This window comes from Carcharhinus amblyrhynchos, chromosome 15 (assembly GCF_965287045.1).
Source record: "Carcharhinus amblyrhynchos chromosome 15, sCarAmb.v2.hapA, whole genome shotgun sequence".
Lineage (NCBI taxonomy): Eukaryota > Metazoa > Chordata > Chondrichthyes > Carcharhiniformes > Carcharhinidae > Carcharhinus > Carcharhinus amblyrhynchos.
The window spans coordinates 31785089-31807651 of NC_137338.1; the positions used below are offsets into that span (position 1 = coordinate 31785089).

The 22563-nt window shown below is 44.8% G+C and overlaps 1 protein-coding gene across 1 annotated transcript in view; it reads right to left on the bottom strand.

The window, feature by feature from the left end:
* Positions 1-22563, bottom strand: part of LOC145353527 (sperm-associated antigen 17-like) — a 194436-nt gene that overhangs the window by 80410 nt on the left and 91463 nt on the right. Inside the window, exons 30-33 of the mRNA XM_080204336.1 lie at positions 20925-21124; positions 12780-12918; positions 9291-9445; positions 7252-7443 (exon numbers count right to left, since the gene is read on the bottom strand). Coding sequence (XP_080060462.1) covers positions 7252-7443; positions 9291-9445; positions 12780-12918; positions 20925-21124 — 686 coding nt within the window. The remainder of the gene's footprint in view (positions 1-7251; positions 7444-9290; positions 9446-12779; positions 12919-20924; positions 21125-22563) is intronic.

Here is a 22563-nt window from a genome sequence, read left to right on the forward strand (position 1 = left end):
TTGTTACTGATCTTTAAAAAGACTAATTGAATTTCTCTCTTAAACTAATTGAATTTTCTCTATCCTGAAGTAAGTTCTGTTCATTCATCATGCTTATATGATTAAGGCTTCCAGAGGGTGGAAATCTCACTCTTGAGAGATACAGGCCAAACAAAAGTTAGAGTAGTGGCTGCTATTCATTCCTTGGTTCTGTGTCTGTAATTTATCATATCTCTTTGTGATGTTGTTTATATTAAAAGTGTGCTATAAATACAAGCTCTCAATTCAATATTCCACTCTGATTGATAACTAGATCTGGAGGAGCCAAAATTTTGCTCTGCTTTTTGATAACAATATTTAACCTATCCTTCAAATACTTGTATCTCTAGCCTTGACTCCAGTCAGATAAGTTGACATAAGAAATAGGAGCAGGAGTAGGCCAACTAGCCCTTCGAGCCTGCCCCGCCATTCAATAAGATCATGGCTGATCTGTCTTGGCTCAGTTCCACATTCCCGCCCTCTCCCCATAACCCTTAATCCCCTCTCTTATCAAAAACCCATCAACCCGCGTCTTAAAAATATTTAGCGAGGTAGCCTCCACCACTTCAACGGGCAGAGAATTCCAGAGATTCACCACCCTTTGAGTGAAGAAATTCCTCCTCAACTCCGTTCTAAACCGCCCCCCCCCTTTATCTTGAGGCTGTGCCCCCTAGTCCTACTATCCTTTCTGAGCGGGAAGAGTCTCTCCACCTCTATCCTATCCATCCCATTCATCATCTTATACGTCTCAATGAGATCTCCCCTCATTCTTCTAAACTCTAACGAGTACAAGCCTAATTTATTCAGCCTCTCCTCATAGCTCAACCCCCTCAACTCCGGCATCAGCCTAGTAAACCTCCTCTGCACTCCCTCCAAGGCCAAAATATCCTTGCGTAAGTACGGCGCCCAAAACTGCACACAGTACTCCAGCTGCGGCCTCACCAATGCCCTATACAGCCGCAGCAAGACCTCCCTACTTTTATATTCAATCCCCCTCGCGATGAAAGCCAGCATCCCATTCGCCTTCCTGACCACCTGCTGCACCTGCAAGCTGGGTTTTTGCGACTCATGCACAAGGACCCCGAGGTCCCTCTGCACCGGAGTCAGATATGGAGTCAGATAAGTTGACGCCTTTCAGACTGTGAAATATGTGGACCGTTGGTGTGCTGTTTAGCTTCATTGCTGAGTGGATATTAATTCCACTAGTTGTAACATTACCTATTTCCACCCTGGTCTAAGCTCCTGCCAATATAATTTTAATATCATCACAAACTTCCCGTTTTCCTATTTTTCATGTGCTTGAGATAAGGGTATCACTAGTAAGATCTCTATTGCCCATTCTTAGTTTTCGTTGAGGAGGCTATTGTTGGTCACCTTCCTGAAACACTACAGTTCATGTTGTGAGCTGCTGCAGTTTGTGAGGTGTAGGTACATTCACTGTGCTCTTTGGTAAGGAATTCCAAGATTTTGACCCAATGATTGTAAAGGAAATTGATATATTTCCAAGTCAGGATAATGAGTGGCTTGGCAATCATTGGAGGCAGGGAAAATCCCAAAGCACTGTAGAGTAACTAATGTAACACCGCTGTTTAAGAAGGGAGGGAGGCAGCAGATGGGAAATTATCAGCAGGTTAGCCTGACTTCGGACACTGGAAAGATTTTAGAGTCCATCATTAAAGATGAGATTGCAGAGTACTTGGAAGTGTATGATAAAGTAGGACTGAGTCAGCACGGCTTTGTCAAGGGAAGGTCATGTCTGACAAATCTGTTAGAGTTCTTTGAGGAGGTAACAGGGAAGTTAGATAAAGGAGACCCAGTGGACATGATTTATTTAGATTTCCAAAAGACCTTTGACAAGGTGCCGCATAGGAGACTGTTAAATAAGCTAAGCCCCCATGGTATGAAAAGTAAGATCCTAGCATGGGTAGAGGATTGGCTGACTGGCAGAGGGCAGAGTGTGGGGATAAAGGGTTTTTTTTCAGGATAGCAGCCGGTGACAAATAGTGTGCCTCAGGGGTTGGTGCTGGGAACACAACTTTTCACAATATACATTAATGATTTGGAAGAAAGAACTGAAGGCACTGTTGCTAAGTTTGCAGATGATACAAAGATATAGAACATAGAACATAGAACACTACAGCACAAACAGGCCCTTCGGCCCACGAGTTGCGCCGATCACATCAACACCTATCTATAACCCCCAATCCCATAAAACCCCATATACTCATCCAGAAGTCTTTTAAAAGACCCCAGCGAGTTCGCCTCCACCACCACTGACGGCAGCCGATTCCATTCACTCACCACCCTCTGAGTGAAAAACTTACCCCTAACATCACTTCTGTACTTTCCTCCCCGCACCTTAAACCTGTGTCCTCTCGTAGCGACCATTTCAACCCGGGGAAATAGCCTCTGAGAATCCACCCTATCTATTCCTCTCAACATTTTATAAACCTCTATCAGGTCGCCTCTCAACCTACGTCTCTCCCGGGAAAAGAGACCCAGTTCCCTCAACCTAACTTCATAAGGCATGCCTCCCAGTCCAGGCAACATCCTTGTAAATCTCCTCTGTACCCTTTCAATAGCTTCTACGTCTTTCCTATAGTGAGGCGACCAGAACTGCGCACAGTACTCCAAATGAGGCCTGACAAGGGTCTTATAAAGTTGCAGCATTACCTCCCGACTCCTAAACTCAATCCCTCAATTTATGAAGGCCAGTACACCATACGCCTTCTTGACCACCTCTTCCACCTGCGAGGCCAATTTAAGAGTCCTGTGGACCCGGACCCCAAGATCCTTCTGCTCCTCAACACTACCAAGACTTCTGCCCTTGATAGTGTACTCATTCATCCTGTTGGTTCTGCCAAAATGGACGACTACGCATTTATCCGCGTTGAAGTCCATCTGCCACTTCTCTGCCCAGTCCTGCATCCTATTTATGTCCTGCTGCAACTTTTGCCATCCTTCCAGACCATCCACAACACCACCGACCTTTGTGTCATCAGCGAACTTACTTACCCATCCTTCCACTTCCTCATCCAGGTCATTTATGAAAATGACAAACAGCAAGGGTCCTAGAACAGATCCCTGGGGCACTCCACTGGTGACTGAAAGAGGGACAGGTAGAGGGACAGGTAGTATTGAGGAAGCAGGGGGCTACAGAAGGACTTGGATAAGTTAGGAGAATGGGCAAAGAAATGGCAGATGGAATACAATGTGGAAAAGTGTGAGGTATTGCACTTTGAAAGGAGGAATGGTGGCACAGACTATTTTCTAAGTGAGAAAATGCTTAGGAAATCAGAAGCATAAAGGGACTTGGGAGTCCTTGTTCAAGATCCTCTTAAGGTTAATGTACAGGTTCAGTTGGCAGTTAGAAAGACAAATGCAATGTTAGCATTCATGTTGAGGGGGCTAGAATACAAGAGCGCAGATGTACTTCTCCATTTGGAGTATTGTGAGCAGTTTTGGGCCCCATATCTAAGGAAGAATGTGCTGCCCTTGGAAAGGATCCAGAGGAGGTTCACAAGAATGATCCCTGGAATGAAGAGCTTGTTGTATGAAGAACGATTGAGGACTCTGTGTCTGTACACGTTGATCAGGGGGAATCTTATTGAAACTTCCAGGATACTGCGAGGCCTGGAAAGAGTGGACAAGGAGAGGGTGTTTCCCCAAGTAGGAAAAACTAGAATCAGAGGGCACAACACAGACTAAAGGAATGGTCCTTCAAAACAGAGATGAAGAATTTCTTCAGCCGGAGAATGGAGAATCTGTAGAATTCTTTGCCGCAGAAGGCTGTGGAGGCCAAGTCATTGAGTGTCTTTAAGACAGAGGTAGATAGGTTCTTAATTAATAAGAGAATCAGGCGTTATGGGGGAAAGACAGGAGAATGGGGTTGAGAAAAGTATCAGCCAGGCCTGAATGGCAGAGCAGACTCAATGGGCTGAGTGGCCTAATTCTGCTCCTATGTTTAATGATCTTATGGAGGGGAACTTCCAGATGTTGGTGTTCCTAGGTATCATCTCAATGGTAGCGGCCAGCGGTTTGTGAGGTGGTTCCTGAGGAGCCATAGTGAATTCCTGCAGTGTATCTTGTAGATGGTAGGAAGTGTTGCCACTGTATGACAATGGTGGAGGGAGTGAAGGTTTATGGATGGGGTGCCAATCAAGTGGGCTACTTTGTCCTGGATGGTGTCAAGCTAACTGAGTTATGTTGGACCTGTACTCCTCCAGGCAAGTGGAGATTATTCCCAGCATGTGCCTTGTAGATTGTGGACAGGTTTTTGGGAGTCAGGAAATGAGTTACTCACGACAGGTTTCCAAGCTTCTGATTTGCTTTTGTTGCCACAGTATTAATATGGCTCGTCCAATTAATTTTCTGGTCAATGGTAAACTTTGTGTTCTTCTCCTGCTTTATCTAGCCATACATCTTCATTTATTTTGAAACTTCAAGCTGTTCCTTTCACTTACTGGTATCTGCTCATTCACCTTGGCACTTTGAATCCCTGTCTAGTTTCCCTTATCGTTACTCTTTCCCTGCTTTGGAAGACCGCTTCAAAACCTTCTCCTCAACCAAGCTATTTTTTCTAGTCTTTTTCTCCCCATTTTCTGCCTATTCAATATCTAATGTTTGTTTTCTTTCCAATACAATGGGGGTGATTCTCCCAAAAAAATTGAAAGTGTTGAATTTGTGTAAAAACTGGAATTTCAAAAAGAATCTTCTGGACCCTGCAGAGTGCACTAGTGTAAATTAGTCCAAAAATCAGTGGGTGGGCCTATTCCGACTGAAGAAGCCAGCAGCATAGCACTGAGTGGGTTGCTGCACATGTGCTGATCTGTCAGTACTGAGATCTACATATGCGTAGTAGGCCCGCCTGCTGATCGCTGACCAGCTCCACGGCCCCTGCATTGCCGGACATACTACCCCTGCATCATCGGTCATACAACCTCCCTCACGGCCATATCGCTAGCCCCCCGATCATGTTTGGGCCAGCCTCAACACCCACCCCCGCCAGCCTGCCTCAAGTTCCAGCCCCAATACCCTTCGGCATGTGATGAGAACAATAGAAATGCAAGATAATGTTTTGGGGTTAAAAAACCTCATATCATTGTTACAGAAAAAGCAAATGAATAAATTGACATCTTCAGCTACCTGGAATTCATGCCTGTGTGTCTTCAGTGAAAGGAGGAACTGGATTATATTGTCAGTGTAATTTTGAATCTGTGCTGTCTCAGCTGCTGGCAGCACATATTTGAAATTTCAATGTCCATTCCCTACGATTTTCCAACCATTGATTGAACACAGTGGACAGTGAATGCTTGATTTTCTGAAATATATTAAAAGTGGGCAAGGCTTACTGTCAGCAACATGGTTCCATAAGATGACAGTGGGCAGAATTTATTGAGAAGTGGTGGTTCTCTCTCACCGCCCAACAAGTCGCCTCAGCCATTTAACGCTCTGAGAGCCGTTAATTGGCTAGAGGCAGTATATCTGCCCCTCATGGGTGCTATTCTGGTTGCAGTTGGTGACTAGTGGAGTGCCACAGGGATCGGTGCTGGGGCCTCAACTGTTTACCATTTATATAGATGATCTGGAGGAGGGGGCTGAGTGTAGGGTGACGAAATTTGCTGATGACACAAAGATGTGGAAAAGCAAATTGCGTGGAGGGTGTGGAAAGTCTGCAGAGAGATCTGGATAGGCTGAGCGAGTGAGCGAGGACTTGGCAGATGGACTATAATGTTAGCAAGTGTGAGGTTATCCACTTTGGCAGAAATAATAGTAGGAGGGATTATTATTTAAAAGGCGAAAAGCTGCAGCATGCTACGGTGCAGAGGGACCTGGGGGTCCTTGTGCATGAGTTGCAAAAACCCAGTCTGCAGGTGCAGCAGGTGATCAAGAAGGTGAATGGGATGCCGGTCTTTATAGCGAGGGGGATAGAATATAAAAGCAGGGACGTCTTGCTGCAACAGGGTACTGGTGAGGCCGCAGCCAGAGTACTGTGTGCAGTTTTGGTCACCGCATTTGCGCAAGGATATATTGGCCTTGGAGGGAGTGCAGAGGAGGTTCACTAGTCTGATACCGGAGATGAGGGCGTTGGACTATGAAGAGAGACTAAATAGACTGGGTCTGTAGTTTAGAAGGATGAGGCGGGATCTTATAGAGACGTATAAGATAATGAAGGGGATGGATAGGGTACAGGTGGAGAGATTCTTCCCGTTCAGAAAGGACAGCAGGACTAGAGGGCACAGCCTCAAGATAAGAGGCGGGGGGCAGTTTAGAACAGGGTTGAGGAGGAACTTCTTCACTCAAAGGGTGGTGAATCTCTGGAATTCTCTGCCCATTGAAGTGGTGGAGGCTACCTCGCTAAATATATTTAAGTCACGGGTAGATAGGTTTCTGATAGACAGGGGAGTTAAGGGTTATGGGGAGAAAGCGGGAGAGTGGAGCTGATCCACTTCAGATCAGCCATGATCTTACTGAATGGCGGGGCAGGCTCGAAGGCTAGATGGCCTACTCCTGCTTCTATTTCTTATGTTCTTATATTATGTTCATCCAGGAGGAAGTTTTACCTCAGAGCTGCCAGTCAACCTGATTGGCCAAAGCTCTGTAAGTCCTAGCAATGCCATCAGCTAAATTAGGAAAGGGGACCAGTGGTTGAGGGTCTCCTCCTCCCCACGGCTTTGCCTACCCAAGGCCTAAGTAGGGTGACTTGATGGGCTTCCATCCTATCACTGACCTCCTCTCGCCAGCCTTATAACGGAGGCCATGCAGTAAGTGGTCCTTAAGCCATTTAAGGTCAGATGAACCAACCTAGGCCACTCACTCCCTCTTTAAAATTGCGGACAGTTCAGATTGGCAAGAAAGCAACAGCAAGGGCACCCAGGGAATTTCATGGGCTCTCCTGCCAGCAAACCAATCGGCAGGAGCCCATTAAATTCTGCTCCTTGTCTACCTTTAAATCTAACCTGGGCAAATATCAGAAAATGCAACATTGTCATGGTAATATGCAAGGCTAGATAAAGGCTGTCACTCTTCAATCGTGTTTCACTGTAATTAACTATATTTCTACCTCCATAATCATTTTATTCATTTTGTCTCTTTCATTCCTTTATAAGGATTTCAATCTGTATCATCAGCTGGACTGGATGCCAATATTGACTTTTCATGTTGGGTGTAGGTGGAATAATACCAGGACAAATAGGGGGACAATAACACAAAAAGAATTGAACCCTGCTAGACCTTGAAATGATTTTCTTCAGGATCCATGACCTCACAAATGACCTGTGAAGTATTTCTCATAAAGTAGGCACCGGGTAGCAGTTCCATATCGCTGATAATTGGGCGTGCTAGGATAGTATCATTTGTTCCTGATGTGTACACAGCACAGCCATCACGATCAATTAAAAGACATCCAAAACTTGCTGGGAAAATCTGAAATGCAAACAGCAGATAGAAGTAAAATTGGCAGGGATTACAGTGTTTAAATATCCCTGACCTACGAGGAACTTTGTTTTACCCAATCCAAAGAGTACCAATTTACATCCATAACCAAATTTAGCTATAGTCAATAAAAGGGTATCAATACTCCAACTGATTAAATGAGAAATAAAAAATTAACTGATGCATTGAATACTTGGAGAACTTTTCAGAGACCATTAAGTATAAAAACCCTCAAAAAGTATATTTTGAAAAAAGAAAATCAAAATTTGCATCCTCCGAATTGTGGCAGTGTTATTTTTTTCTCTGCTATCAGAATCATGTCTGATACTGTGATATACTTAAGCATTACATAGCAATATGATTGAAATGCAGGCCTAAAAAGGCTGCACGCACCTAATAAAGTCAGTGGCAGGATCAAGGAAAGTTTGCCGAGTGTCTTTGTTTGTTACTGTTGTATTATGGGTACTAAATGTGGCTCCAGAGGCAGCTTGCTGACTTGTAGGAGCAAGATTGTGACCAATTCCAATTTTAATGTGGAACCCAGAGGAGTCCTCCAGCGCCAAAAGACTTCAAGACTGTTGATTTGGCTGCCAAGTTCCTTAGAAGACTAAAAATATCTTTTGGCTAAGACCAAACGACAGATCAAGCCCAAAAACGAGCGCAATGCCTTATTTTGTCAGCCTGAATCTTGTTTGTGTCTCTTGTGGGGACCATGAATTGGATTCAATTGGATTTTGAATTTGGTTTTTGGAGTAAGAAAGGAATGGATTTGGGTTCGCCGTGCTCTTCAGAGCACCTCAATAAGGTAAGTAAAATGTTACAACTTGCCTTTCAGGAAAACCTTTTGACTGTCATGAGCCTGAGAAAACTGGGAGAAGCATGCATGATGCATGTTGCAGTCAGTCGTGAAGCATTTCCAAAAGGGGTCTAAAACCATGAATTAGATTTTCAATTTGCATATGCTTATGCAAAACGCCTTTATCAATATTGCAGGTGGTGCACTTCCAGTGCGGAATGTGAATACACAACACCCACAACATTGGATGCCGTTTTATGCCTATATAAACAGTGTCGTGCCAATGAAGTTGTAGGCCACAGCCTGTTTATCTAATCTTTTTCCTGTTAGACTTACATTATTGCACACATAGCAAATGACAATCTGCATGCATAAAGGTAAGATTTTACTCTAAACGCAGCCCTAAGAGCAGCCATTGTGGTATCATCCTAACGATCCTGAAATTTCAAGATTAACTCCAATGCATTCATTAGTCTTCTTTTGAAGAGTTGAGAAATAATTCAAATGTGTCCTAATCACTTACTCTTGTAAGTAAAGACAGAATAAACTTGAATCATAAAACTCTACGATACAGAAGGAGGCCATTCGGCCCATCGAGTCTGCACCAACCACAATCCCACCCAGGCCTTATCCCCATTAACCCTAGCTAGTTCCCCCTGACACTAAGGGGCAAGTTAGCATAGCCAATCCACCTAACTTGCACTTCTCAGGACTGTGGGAAGAAACCCAGAGGAAGCCCACGCAGACACAGAGAGAATGCAAACTCTACAGGGACAGTGGCCCAAACCAGGAATCGAACGCAGGTCCATGGCACTGTGAGGCAGCAGTGCTAACCACTGCCACCGTGCTGCCTGTGAACTGAATAAATTATGTAAAGCATTCCTATAATTGTGTACATTACCATTATCTATCCTTTTCAGAAACAACAAGCTTTCAGGGGCACTCAAATGGAACTAAAACAAGCTGCATGACTGAGTAGAATTTTTCCCTTGGTTAAGTGTTCATACTAATAAAAGAAACATTAATATAATTGCTGTATTACCTGGTACATCCCATGTGGTTTGGCGATAATTGTTGTACCGTTCCCAAACACTGTACTAAACGTGTAGTCTTCCCAGTTCATTATAACAGTAGCAAATCCCACACACTCTATCTTTACGAATTTAACATGCCTAGTCACATTATGTGGGTTTTTCTCTGTGAACAAAACGCACCACTTAAAAACTTTTGTTAAGCTTCTGTTTAATTATCAACATCCAAATTTTACATAAGTTCTCATTATCTAAACATTAGAAATTATAATAACAAGAACAAAGAAAATGCTCAGGATCAGGCACTTTGGCACTCCTAATCTGCATCGACCATGTTGCCTGACTTAACTAAAACTTCTACCCTTCCGGGGATCATATCTCTCTATTCCCATGCTATTCACGTATTTGTCCAGATACCCCTTAAAAGCCACTATTGTATTTGCTTCCATTACATTGCCTGGCAGCAAATTCCAGGCACCCATCACCCTCTGTGTAAAAACTTGCCTCGAACATTTCCTTTAAACCTTTCCCCTCGCACCTTAAACCTATGTCCTCTAATAATTGAGTCTTCCACTCTGGGAAAAAGCTTCTGGCTATCAACTCTATCCATGCCCCTCATAATCTTGTAGACTTCTACCAGGTCGTCCCTCAACCTCCATTGTTCCAGTGCGAACAAATCAAGTTTCTCCAATCTCTCCTCACAGCTAATGTCCTCCATATCAAGCAACATTCTGGTAAATGTTTTCTGTACCCTCTCCAAAGCCTCCACATTCTTCTGGTAGGTAACGTGGTGACCAGAATTGAACATTCTATTCTAAGTGCGGCCTAACTAAGGTTCTATAAAGCTGCAACATAACTTGTCAATTTTTAAACTTAGTGCCCTGGCTGATGAAGACAGGCATGCTGTATGCATTCTTGACTACCTTCTCCACTTACAGGAGGGGTACTATCCTTTGCTGTATGGATTTTGAGAGCGGTGGGATTTCTGAGCTCCAACCCAATCCCGATCCATTTTTCTGGGAATCCCACTGAATTTCTCCTGTATCTTTCATTGTCTTGTGAACTGAACTTATCCTTGATGCTCTTCTCTGAGATCATTGAACCTCTTTCTGCAGTAAATACAAGACCTAGATACAGGTACATTACATTGTGCTGCTGGTGTCCATTCTGATGTAAGGGCATTAACCTGAAACGTTTACTCGTGTTTCTCTCCATTGATGTTGTGTGACCTAATGGTATTTCCAGCATTGTTTTGTTTTTATTTCAGGTTTCCATCATCTGCAGTATTTTATGTTTTCATTGTGCTAATAGGGTTGCTTACATGGGGAATAGTTGCTTTTTCCCTCCCCTGACTTTGTCCACTAAGATTTCCAAGCAGATATCACAACAGGGGGAAGATATTCTAGTCATTGCAGTAGCAAGAATACTGTCAACAGCACATAAATGAACAACGTATGCATTGTTCATTTAAAACATGCATCCCCAATTTAAATATGTCTCATGAGCTATGTCAGAAATTGTGCATTACCCGTGATCAAACTGCCAGATTCCCTTTGCGATTGGTCGGGCATCCATCAGTAAAATGAAACCGAAGATTTTAAATTGCCTAGGCCCCATGATAGTAATCTCATGAGTGTTTTGCTGCCCATCCCTCTCCTCACCCATCTGATTCATCACAGTTAAAATCAGCCTTGGAATTTATTCTGCCATAAACTGAGAATTTCAGCTTAATTTCAGAAGCAAGTTGCCTGCAAAAAGTATTATCCAAAATTTGCTGAATAAGTAATGGTCCTTGAATGATGCCCACCATTATTCATGTGCAAATCAACCAGCAACTTGTGTTGAGGTAAAGATACTTTGTGAATTGCAAGTCATTACAAGTTGGTGATTCATTACTGTTATTCTGCCTTTAGCTTAGTAAAAACAGAATTTCAGCTTTAACCTCCCCATTTCATGAAGTTGCTGTGTTTGCGTATTAATTGCCGATTAAAAATGAACAGAAAGTATAGTAATTAACATTGTAAGTGTCCTTCCCATGATATGATCATTATTAACAGCTATCAACCTTTCATGACAGAAAATGAACAACTAAGTAAGGAATCTCATTATTACAGGTTGCAATTTGTTAAAAATGCCAATATTTAAACTTAACATTTTCATTCAATTCCTTCCTATCCCTTATCCCACTCCGATAACCCAGTCTTTTTTCGTCTTCTTTCTGTACCTGATTTGACATTGAATTCCTTCACTCTAATTCCCTCTCAGTCTTTCATGTTTGTTTCTCAATCATTTAATCTCACTGGTTGAAGAGACAGGGAGCTAAGTTTTCCAAGCCTGCAGAGTTGGCATTGTGTGGGTGTGGGGTGGGACGGGTGGGGAGGTGGGCAGAGTGGGTGTTGGAGAGTAGGTGAGGGGAGATGTAATTCTAAAATCTTATCGACTGACTTCAGACTGGCTGCTCAACTTGTTCTTGCCTCTGTGCACTTTTCCTGGACGTGTATACCTAGCAGAGGCTTACCCACATGACAGAAATAAAACTTCTTTTGAAATTTTTTTGCAATCGCATTTGGGGCTCTTTACTGTGTAAGGAATCCTGAAATGAAGTGGAAGTGACATCACAGCAGGAAGTCTAAGCTGCGATGCATGAGAGGCCTTTCAAATAAGTTGCTGGCAATGACTCAAAGGAGTCAAATCTTCCAAAGCAGAAGGTACATCATTCCAGCCTCTTCATGGAGAATGGTGTCTCTATTCAGGTAGCTTTTGCTGCAATGACAGCCACTGGCCTCTTACTGAAGATGCCTCCATGGCTTCATTACTTCTTCTGCTGCTTACCCCTTTCACACTGTGAAGGAGGCTGATGGCTCTTCCCATGGACAGCTCCGAAGACCGGAACCTGACAACCGTCCCGAAACAACTTAATTGGCCACTCTGGGAAGACCACTTCCAGGCTCCCAATCCTGAATTGAAGCTGACATTATGATTTGCAACATACCAACACAGAAAACTTCAGCACAGGCAGTTTGTCCTGTAATTTGCCAAGGTCATTTAAAACCTAAACATGCACGTAGTCTAACTGACAACGTGTGCAAACTCTGAGTCATTAATATTTGCATTTATTGACCTTTTGTGAATTAATTTATAATTTTGTGCAAAACAAATTGCCTAATATGGCATGTACTATGAACGAATCTCCAACTTTATCATTTATGCACTACTTAAAGATTTTTTTGTTTTAGAGAACATAGAAAAATATAGCCCTTGGGTTTCCAAGTAAATACGAAGAACACAGGTCCACAAGGGTAAGCTGAATAATGTCAGTTTTTCCATTTAAAATGAATGCTACACTATCACAAACCTGAGCAATTGGACTGGAAATACTACAATATAGCAGAAATGTATATTTATTTCGACAAGATAACATATCAATGTTGGATCAAGGTACAAAAGGAATTTCTGGGAAATTGAGAGAATGATGAAAGTTAGCTTTCCCATTTTCTTACCGGCTTCATATTGCACCTCACAATCTGAGTTTGGGGTATCCTTAAAGCAGGTTGTAATCCTGGTTCCGTCGGCATGTTCCACTATAGTGCTGTCACTCCCAAAGACAGTAACTACCTTGTCCTGTCTTGTAATCATTACCTAAATTGCAAAATTGATAGTTTATTAAAAGCATTTGCATGCCCTATTCCATTTTTCCATAGATTGGACATGGCATTTCAGTTGCCTGAACTTGAAATATTAAGAACGCGAGAAATACATGATTGCAAGAAGCTACAATAAATACTAAGCTTGCATTTAGCTTTTTTTGGGTGGTGGTGGGGGGGTGGGGTGGGTTGGGTTGGGTGGTGGTTGGGGGGGAGGTGGGGAGGGGTGGGTGGGGGAGGTGGGGTGGTGGTTGGGGGGGTGGGGCGGAGGTAGGGTGGTGGTTGGGGGGAGGGGAGGTGGGGTGGTGGTCGGGGGGAGGGGATGTGGGGTGGTGGTCGGGGGGAGGGGAGGTGGGGTGGTGGTTGAGGGGGGAGGGGAAGTGGGGTGGTGGTTGAGGGGGGTGGGGGGGTGGGGTGGTGGTTGAGGGGGGTGGGGGTGGGGGGGTGGGGGTGGTGGTTGGGGGGGTGGGGGTGGTGGTTGGGGGGGGTGGGGGGGTGGGGGTGGTGGTTGGGGGGGTGGTGGTTGGGGGGGTGGGAGGGTGGGGGTGGTGGTTGGGGGGGTGGGAGGGTGGCGGGGAGGTGGGGAAGGTGGAGATGGTGGTTGGGGGGAGGGGAGGTGGGGGGAGGGGTGGTGGGAGGAGGGTGGGGGGTGGCGGGAGGGTGTGGGGGTGGCGGGAGGGTGGGGGGAGGGTGTGGGGTGGGGGTGAGATGGCGTGGGGGGAGGGTGGGGGCGTGGGGTGGGGGGATGTGGGGAGGGTCGGGGGGTGGGGTGGGGGGAAAGTGGGGGGTGGGGGGAAGTGGGGGGGTGGGGGTGGGGTGGAGGGAGGTGGAGGGGGGGTTGGAGGGGGGGTGGGGTAGTGGTTGGGGTGTGGGGGTGGAGGGGGGAGTGGGGTGGTGGTTGGGGGGGGTGGGGTGGTGGTTGGGGGGGTGGGGTGGTGGTTGGGGGTGGATGGGGTGGTGGGGTGTTGGTTGGGTGGAGGGGGGTGGGGGTGTGGAGGGGGGGTGTGGAGGTGGTGGGGGTGGTGGAGGGGCGGGTGATGGAGGGGGGTGGTGGTGGTGGGGGGTGGTTTGGGGGAGGGGGGGTGGTTGGGGGGGTGGGGGGGTGGAGGGGGTGGGGGGATGGGGTGGTGGTTGGGGGGAGGTGGGGTGGTGGTGGTGGTTGGGGGGGGGATGAGGGTGTCGCACGGCCAACGATGTGGGGATGGCAGGACTGGCCAGCAATCAAGAAGCCGGCAGATAGGGGTCACTGTGCATGTGCAGAATCAGCGCTGATACATCGACGCGTGCACAGTGGCCCGCTCAGTGCTATGTACCAGCCTCTCCAGTGGGAATAGGCCCCGCTTACAGCTCTTTAGAGTGATTTACTCCAGTTTTCATGCAAATTCGACATTTAGAATTTTTTTGGAAGAACCTTTGCTATGGTGTCCAGCTACTCCATTGCGTTCTGATAAGATGCTCTTTTGGAGAGTCGGTGAAGACATGATGGGTTGAATGGCCTCCTTTTACGCTATATGGATTCCATAGATCCTATGGATAGTTATGTGACAGAAAAGTATTGCAGAAACTGAAAGAAAGAATCTATGAGGCAGTTATGAGACTGGCCTCATATAATGCACAAACTTGGACAACATCAAGAAAAGAGGAACAATGACTAGATACTAATGAGATGTAGGAGGCGATTCTCCCAAAAGTGTTGAATTAGTGGGAAAGCTGTTCTAGATTGCAACTGTTCTGAAGGTTCAGTCTCTCCGCAGTCTGTGCACTGAAGAGGTCCAAGTCATGAATCCCATTAAAATCCTTGGGGTGAGGGGGTCTATCTGTGCCAGAGTTTGACAGTTCTGGAACTCCACGCATGCACCATGGCTCTAAACTGTCAAACTCCCATTTGCAGCCAGTCTGATCACTGGCCAGCCCGGGACACCTGCAATGCTGCCCCTCCAGCCCCCCCACCCCCCAAGGCCCGATCGTGGCCCCCACAACAATTCCCGGGCCAGCCCTGACCAGTCTCCCCATCCCAGAGCACCCTGATGTACAGCCCACCTCCCAGCAGTGGTGATTCCCCTCACCCCTGCTGACACCCCGTCAGACCAACCCCGCCCCCCCCCCATCCCCACAATCGCTGCCTTCTCTCCATTCCAGACTGATCGCCATGCAGAGTGGCAGCAGGATCTCCTACCAATCGCACCTAGGCCCTGCTCCACTGGCACTGCCTGATGGGGCAGTGCTGGGGGCACAGGCTGGCACTCCCAGGATGCCCATGCCCAGTGGCACCATCCCTCTGCCTCCTGAGCCCCTGAGGCCCCTCCTTCATTCCGGCAGGGTCTCCCACTTGTTCCCCAAACATAGGGAGCTAGTCTGAATCCTGCCGGAATGAAGTACTCCTGGTGGGATGGGAGATTCGGCTACATATTTAAAATAGATTAAAAAAGATTTAAATTACTTATCTGCCTTCCTGCCGGTTTCCAACATGGTTTGACCGGTGACTGCTCGCCGGCTCTGGGAGATGCACATGCATTCCCCACGCATGCGCAAATCTCCATTCAAGGCCACAGACGCGCGTCTCCTGGCCAGATCCACCAGGTAAGTGGTGGGCATGGATGGGAGAATTGCAGCCTATTCTGAGATGGATTTGTGCAGCAATGAGAAATGTCAAAATTAGTGAGTCAGTGAAGATTGTGGTAGCATTGAGGAAAGTAACCGAGAAGAGATTTAAATGGTATGGTTATCTGTTGTAAAGAGGGAAAGAGAAGAAATGTGGTCAGGTGAATGATGGAGTTCTGCCTGCCAGGAAGGAGAAGAGCAAAATATAAAACACAGTGGGATTGGAAGAGGAATGGGTGATTGACAGGAGCAGATGGTTGATCAACCATTGTGGTAGCCCCAAGTAAAAAAAGCTGAAAGAAAATATTGAATCATTTGATAACAGTGTAAAGAAAAGTTAATTTGGAAAATAAATGGCTATCCTTTCTAAGTGACATTTTTCTCAAACCCTCATGCCCTCCTGCTGAAAAGCACATCCAACAGGAGCACATAAATTATTGCCAATTAATCAACAACCTTGGTGAAATTCAGGTTCAGCTAACCGTGACCACCCTGATAGGGCTGCATACTACCAGCTGATTCTCATGCAATGCATCATTTTAAAATGGGGGCTCTTGCACAGGCATCACCTGCGGCCATCAAACATCACGGGATCAGAACTTACGATGTCAGATAGTTCAACTGAATAATGTGACGTCTATTGTCCTAATTTGGACCAAGCTGGTCCATTCAATCAACGTGTATAACACTCACCAAAGGTCAAGTATTCAGCTGCAAGAGTGGGCCAGCATCAGCATTGTTTAAAGTCAGGTCCACAATTTGCAGGTAAGGTGAATTTGAAGAATAGATCGTGTTGCAAAGTGCTTGTATGTAGAAGTGCTGTGGTGAGTTCCTGGATTTGCTAGGGAGTCTTGTTGCATCCTTGCAGAGAGGATAGAGGATCAAATGACCTGTTCATACAAAGTCTGTACCAGGTCTGGGGGCAGCAGTGTCAATACCTTTGGGTTTGAATCATGACAGGGAGGTGTAACAGAGGCTGCTCAGAGGGAAATCACTGCCCTGCCAGGTCAGAGTTGGACTCCACCAGGCCTCTTGACAGTAGCAGGAAGCTCTCAGGCAGGGTAGCCAATTCAGCCAGCATCTTGATGTATATCCTCATTAGTGTTCTTTGGTATACCACCTCATCTTAGTTTCCTGTAGCAGAAATCATCTGTGACCTTGCCTCACAGTGAGTTGGTAAATGATTCATAAGTACATAAGACATAGGAGTAGAATTAGGCCATGTAGCCCGAATCTGCTCCACCATTCAATCATGGATGATATTCTCCCCACACTTATTTTCCTGTCTTCTCCCCATAACCCTTCAATGCATTAGAATTAAAAATCTTTCTAACTGCTCTTTAAATTTACTCACTGTCCCAGCATCCACCACATTTTGGAGTAGCATATTCTACCGACTCCTTTGGGAGAAGTAGTTTCTCAACTCTGTTTTAAATTTGCTATCCCTTATCCTAAGACTGTGATCTCTCATTCTAGAATGGCCCACAAGAGAAAGCATCCTCTCCATGTCTACTTTATCAATACATTTTATCATCTGATATACTTCAATTTGATCTCCCCTTATTCTTCTAAATTCCAGGCCTAAACTGTTCAATCTCTCTTCACACGACAAACCCTTCATCTCTGGAATCAATCTAGTGAACCTTCTCTGAACTACCTCAAATGCCACTACATCATTCCTCAAATAAGGGGACTAAAACAGTGCACAATATTCCAGGTGCAGTCTCACCAATGCCTTGTATAGTTGCAACAATACTTCCGTACCTTTATATTCGAATCTTTCAGCTATAAATGCCGACAATCTATTCGCTTTATTATCTACTTTACCTGCATGCTAGTTTTCTGTGACCTCATGAACGGGGTCACCTAGATCCCACTGCAACAAAGTGCCCTGAAGTCTCTATTTAGATAATAAGTCGCCTTTCCATCTTTCCGACCAAAATGCACGACCTCACATTTATCAATGTTATACTCCATCTGCCACCTTTTGGCCCACTCTCCTAACTTATCTATATCCATTTGTGGGGTTCTTATTTCCTCATTGCAACTTACTGTCTCACCTATTCTTGTGTCATCTGCAAATCTGGCTATAGAGCCTTCTGTCCCTGTATCCAAGTCGTTTAAATAGATTGTAAGTAGCTGGGGCCCAAGGACTGAACCCTGTGGTGCCCCAAAAGTTACCTTTTGCCATCTAGAAAAAAAAATTATCCCAACTCTCCATCTTCTGTACATCAGCCACTCACCTACCCAAGCTAATAAATTTACCCCTAATCCCATGTGATCTAACCTTGTGAAAAATCTTTTTATGCGGCATCTTATCAAACACCTTCCGGAAGTCCAGATATACTACATCTACAGGATCTCCATTATCCAATTTACTTGTTAGATCTTTGGCGAACTCTAGCAAATTAGTCAAACATGATTTGTCTTTTATAAAACCATGCTGATCTGATGGATAGTGTTTTGACTTCATCATAGTCACAGTCATAGAGGTTTACAGCATGGAAACAGCCCTTCAGCCCAGCTTGTCCATGCTGCCCTTTTTTTTAACCCCTAAGCTAATTCCAAATGCCCGCATTTGGCCCATATCCCTCTATACCCATCATACCCATGTAACTATCTAAATGCTTTTTAAAAGACAAAATTGTACCTGCCTCTACTACTACCTTTGGCAGCTTGTTCCAGATACTCACCACCCTCTGTGTGAAAAAATTGCCCTCTGGACACTTCTGTATCTCTCCCCTATCACCTTAAACTGATGTCCTCCAGTTTTAGACTCTCCAGTCTTTGGGAAAAGATATTGACTATCGAGCTGATCTGTGCCCCTCATTATTTTACAGACCTCCACAAGATCACCCCTCAGCTTCCTATGCTCCAGAGAAAAAAGTCCCAGTCGATCCAGCCTCTCCTTATAACTCAATCCATCAAGTCCTGGTAGCATCCTAGTAAATCTTTTCTGCACTCTTTCTAGTTTAATTATCAACTGCAAGCTTACTAACCATGTTTCCTATATTCTCAACCAAATCATTAATATAAGTGACAAATAACAGTGGACTCAGCACTGATCCCTGAGGCACACCACTGGTCACAGGCCTCCAGTTTGAAAAACAGTTCTCCACAACCACTCTCTGGCTTCTGTCAAGAAGCCAATTTTGTATCCATAAGAACATAAGAAGTAGGAGCAGGAGTAGGCCATCTAGCCCTTCGAGCCTGCCCTGCCATTCAACAAGACCATGGCTGATCTGAAGTGGATCAGTTCCACTTTCCAGCTTTCTCCCCATAACCCTTAATTCCCTTGTCTATCAGAAACCTATCTACCTGTGACTTAAATATATTCAGCGAGGTAGCCTCCACCACTTCAATGGGCAGAGAATTCCAGAGATTCACCATCCTTTGAGTGAAGTTCCTCCTCAACTCCGATCTAAACTGCAACCCCCCCCTTATTTTGAAGCTGTGTCCTCTAGTTCTGCTATCCTTTCTAAGCAAGAAGAATCTCTCTACCTCTACCCTATCTATCCCCTTCATTATCTTATACATCTCTATAAGATCCCCCCTCAGCCTTCTAAACTCTAACGAGTACAGACCCAGTCTATTTAATCTCTCCTCATAGACTAACCCCCTCATCTCCAGTATCAGCTGAGGGAACCTTCTCTGCACTCCCTCCAAGGCCAATATATCCTTCTGCAAATGCGGCGACCAAAACTGCACACAGTACTCCAGTTGCGGCTTCACCAGTACCCTGTACAGTTGCAGCAAGACCTCCCTGCTTTTATATTCTATCCCCCTCACTATAAAGGCTAACATTCCATTCGCCTTCTTGATCACCTGCTGCACCAGCAGACTGGGTTTTTTGCGATTCATGCACAAGGACCCTCAGGTCCCTCTGCACCGTAGCATGCTGCAGCTTTTCGCCTTTTAAATAACAATCCCTCCTACTATTATTTCTCCCAAAGTGGATAACCTCACATTTGCTAACATTATACTCCATCTGCCAGCTCCTCGCCCACTCACTCAGCCTATCCAGATCTCTCTGCAGACTTTCCGCACCTTCCACGCAATTTGCTTTTCCACTCATCTTCATGTCATCAGCAAATTTTGTTACCCTACACTCAGCCCCCTCCTCCAGATCATCTAAGTATTTAGATACTTCACCCTGGATCCTGTGAGATTTAACTTTATGCAACAACCTACCATGCGGTACCTTGTCAAAGGCCTTGCTAAAGTCCATGTAGACAACATCAACTGCACTGCCCTCATCTACCTACTTGGTTACCCCTTCAAAAAAAACTCAAATCAAATTTGTAAGACATGATTTTCCACTCACAAAATCATGCTGACTGTCCCTAATCAGTAATTGCATCTCTAAATGCCTGTTGATCCTGTCTCCCAAAATACCTTCAAACAATTTACCCACCACACATGTGAGGCTCACTGGCCTGTAATTCCCAGTCTTTTCCCTGCAGTCCTTTTTAATCAAAGGCACAACATTTGCCACTCTCCAATCTTCAGGCACCTCACCCGTGACTATCGATGATTCAAATATCTCAGCTAGGAGACCCACAATTTCCTCCCTAGCCTCCCACAACGTCCTGACTTTCCAAATGTCCCGATGTTGCTCCCTTGATAATTGCTTCTAACACTTTCCTAACAACAGATGTCAAACTAACTAGTCTGTAATTTCCTACCTTTTGCCTCCCTCCCTTTTTGAATAAGCAATTAGCATTTTTCCAATCCATTGGAAGGCTTCACATGTCCAGCGAATTTTGGAACATTATAACCAATGAATCTACAATCTCCGCCGCCATGTCCTTTAATACCCTAGGATGTAGACCATCAGGGCCGTGGAATTTCTCTGCCTCAATCCCAATAGTTTGCCGACTGCATACCTTTTCCCTATGTTGATTGTTCTAAGTTTTATCCTTTCTATTATCTCTGACTTGCCTGTAGGAATGATACTAATGTTCTCCATCGTGAAAACTGATTAATTTCTTTACTACTTGTAGCCAATTTGTGTCTGGTAACTTGCAACATCTAGATTCCAACTCAATTAGCCTCCTATGTACATGTAATGTCTGAACAAATGGCTGAGAATGTCAGATCAAGACCTCTTTATCAGTGCTGTGCTGTTACTCATCTCTCTTCCTCCTGGAGCTCCTGTGGTCAATGTAAAAGATCAGAATATTTTTATACTCTTTGTATTTTTATGTTTTGTTATGAATTCCCTTTTATGTGCATTTTGTGTGAGCTTTTGGTAGATGAAGGGTTAATTTTAGATGTGTAAGGAAATATTGCCTAAGTGACTTGAGTTGAAGCAGCATCACACTGTAACAGAGAAGCTCAGATTTAAAAGCCAAAATATTACAAATGGATTTATGCGAGTGAAAGAGATAGTATGCTTACTTCTCCAGTTTCTGGATCTGTGGCTTTGTAGACTAAAATGGGTTTGATGTCCAACTTCTCCATGCCTTTTGTTCCTATAGATAAACCTATCGGAGTGGTAGTTATCCAAGTACCAGGTTGAATTTCTGGTTGTCGATGCATTTGCGTTGGAGACCGTTCATTAATCATTGGTGTGGAATTTCCTCTTTGATTGTACTTCCCTTAAAGAAACAAATAAATGGTGTGAAAACCAGAAACATCTGCTCATAAACAACATTTTCTGGTAGTGGGAAACCAGTCTATTCGCATATAATTCTGGTATTCCTGACATTTCATGCATTACATTTTTAATGGACTGGTGGAAGAAAAAATAATTTTGCGTACAGTGGATGGGATTTTTCTCCCTGTCCGTGTGTGTTTGGTGGCAGTGGGGAGGTAGTGTGCTGCTTACTGGCAGCAGGATATTGTGGTTCCGATGTTGTCAATGGTGTTGAATGCATCCCTCAGCACCAGGAAACCTGCGGTGGGGTGTCCCGTCAGTGGGATCGTAGGATCCTGCTGGGTGAACGGGGGCAGATTTCAGCATAAGAGTCCACAAAGGTCTTTTGGCTGCCTGTTAAACACTTTCTGATAAGATGACAGCACTAGTAACAAAAGCAGGGAATAAAGTGGGGTAGAACAAAGAGCAAAGAAAAGTATAGCACAGGAACAGGCCCTTTGGCCCTCCAAGCCTGCACCAATCATGATGCCTGTCTAAACTAAAAGCGTATGCACTTATGGAGTCTGTATCCTTCCATTCCCACCCTATTCAAGTGTTCATTTAGTTGCCCCTTAAATGTACCTGCTCCCACCACCTCCCCAGGCAATATGTTCCAGATATTCACCACCCTCTGTGCAAAACACGTGCCTCACACATCTCCTCTAAACTTTTCCCACACACGTTAAACATATGTCCCCTGTACTTAACTCTTCTACCTGAGAAATTTGGCTTTGTTTTCAAACAGTTGGATATGCCACGCTATGGCCCATCACATTATAGATATGGTCCTCAATTTGAAATAATTTTCACAGTCCTAATAAACATTGAGATTGTATGCTGTCTTTCCAGAGCTCTTTATACAGACCAGGTACATTGTGCTGTTTTTTTCATTTGCTCATGGGATGTGAGCAATAATGGAAGGCCAGCGTTCATTGCCCATTTTAAATTTCTCTTAAGAAGGTAGTGGTGAACCACCTTTTGGAACCATTATATCCCTTGAGATGCAAGTATACCCACAGTGTAATTATGGAAGGAGTTCCAGGACTTGTTCCAGTACAGTGAAGGATATATTTCAGAGTCAGAATGGAGTGTGAAGGGGAATTTGCAGATGCAAATCTTCCAATATACCTGTTGTCCTAGGTAGTAGTGGGTTGGGATTTGAATGTGCTAACAACAGATTGCTCGTGAGTTGCTGCAGTGCATCCAATGGATGGGATATGCTGTTGTCACAAGGTGCCAATTAAGTAGCCTGCTTTGTCCTGGATAGTGTTGAGTTTCTTAATTGTCGTTGGGGCTACCCTCATCCAGAAAAGTGAACAATATTCCATCACATTCCAATGTGTCCATGGTGGAAGTCAGGAGTTGAGTTACTGACTGCAGAATTCCCAGCCTTTGACTCTT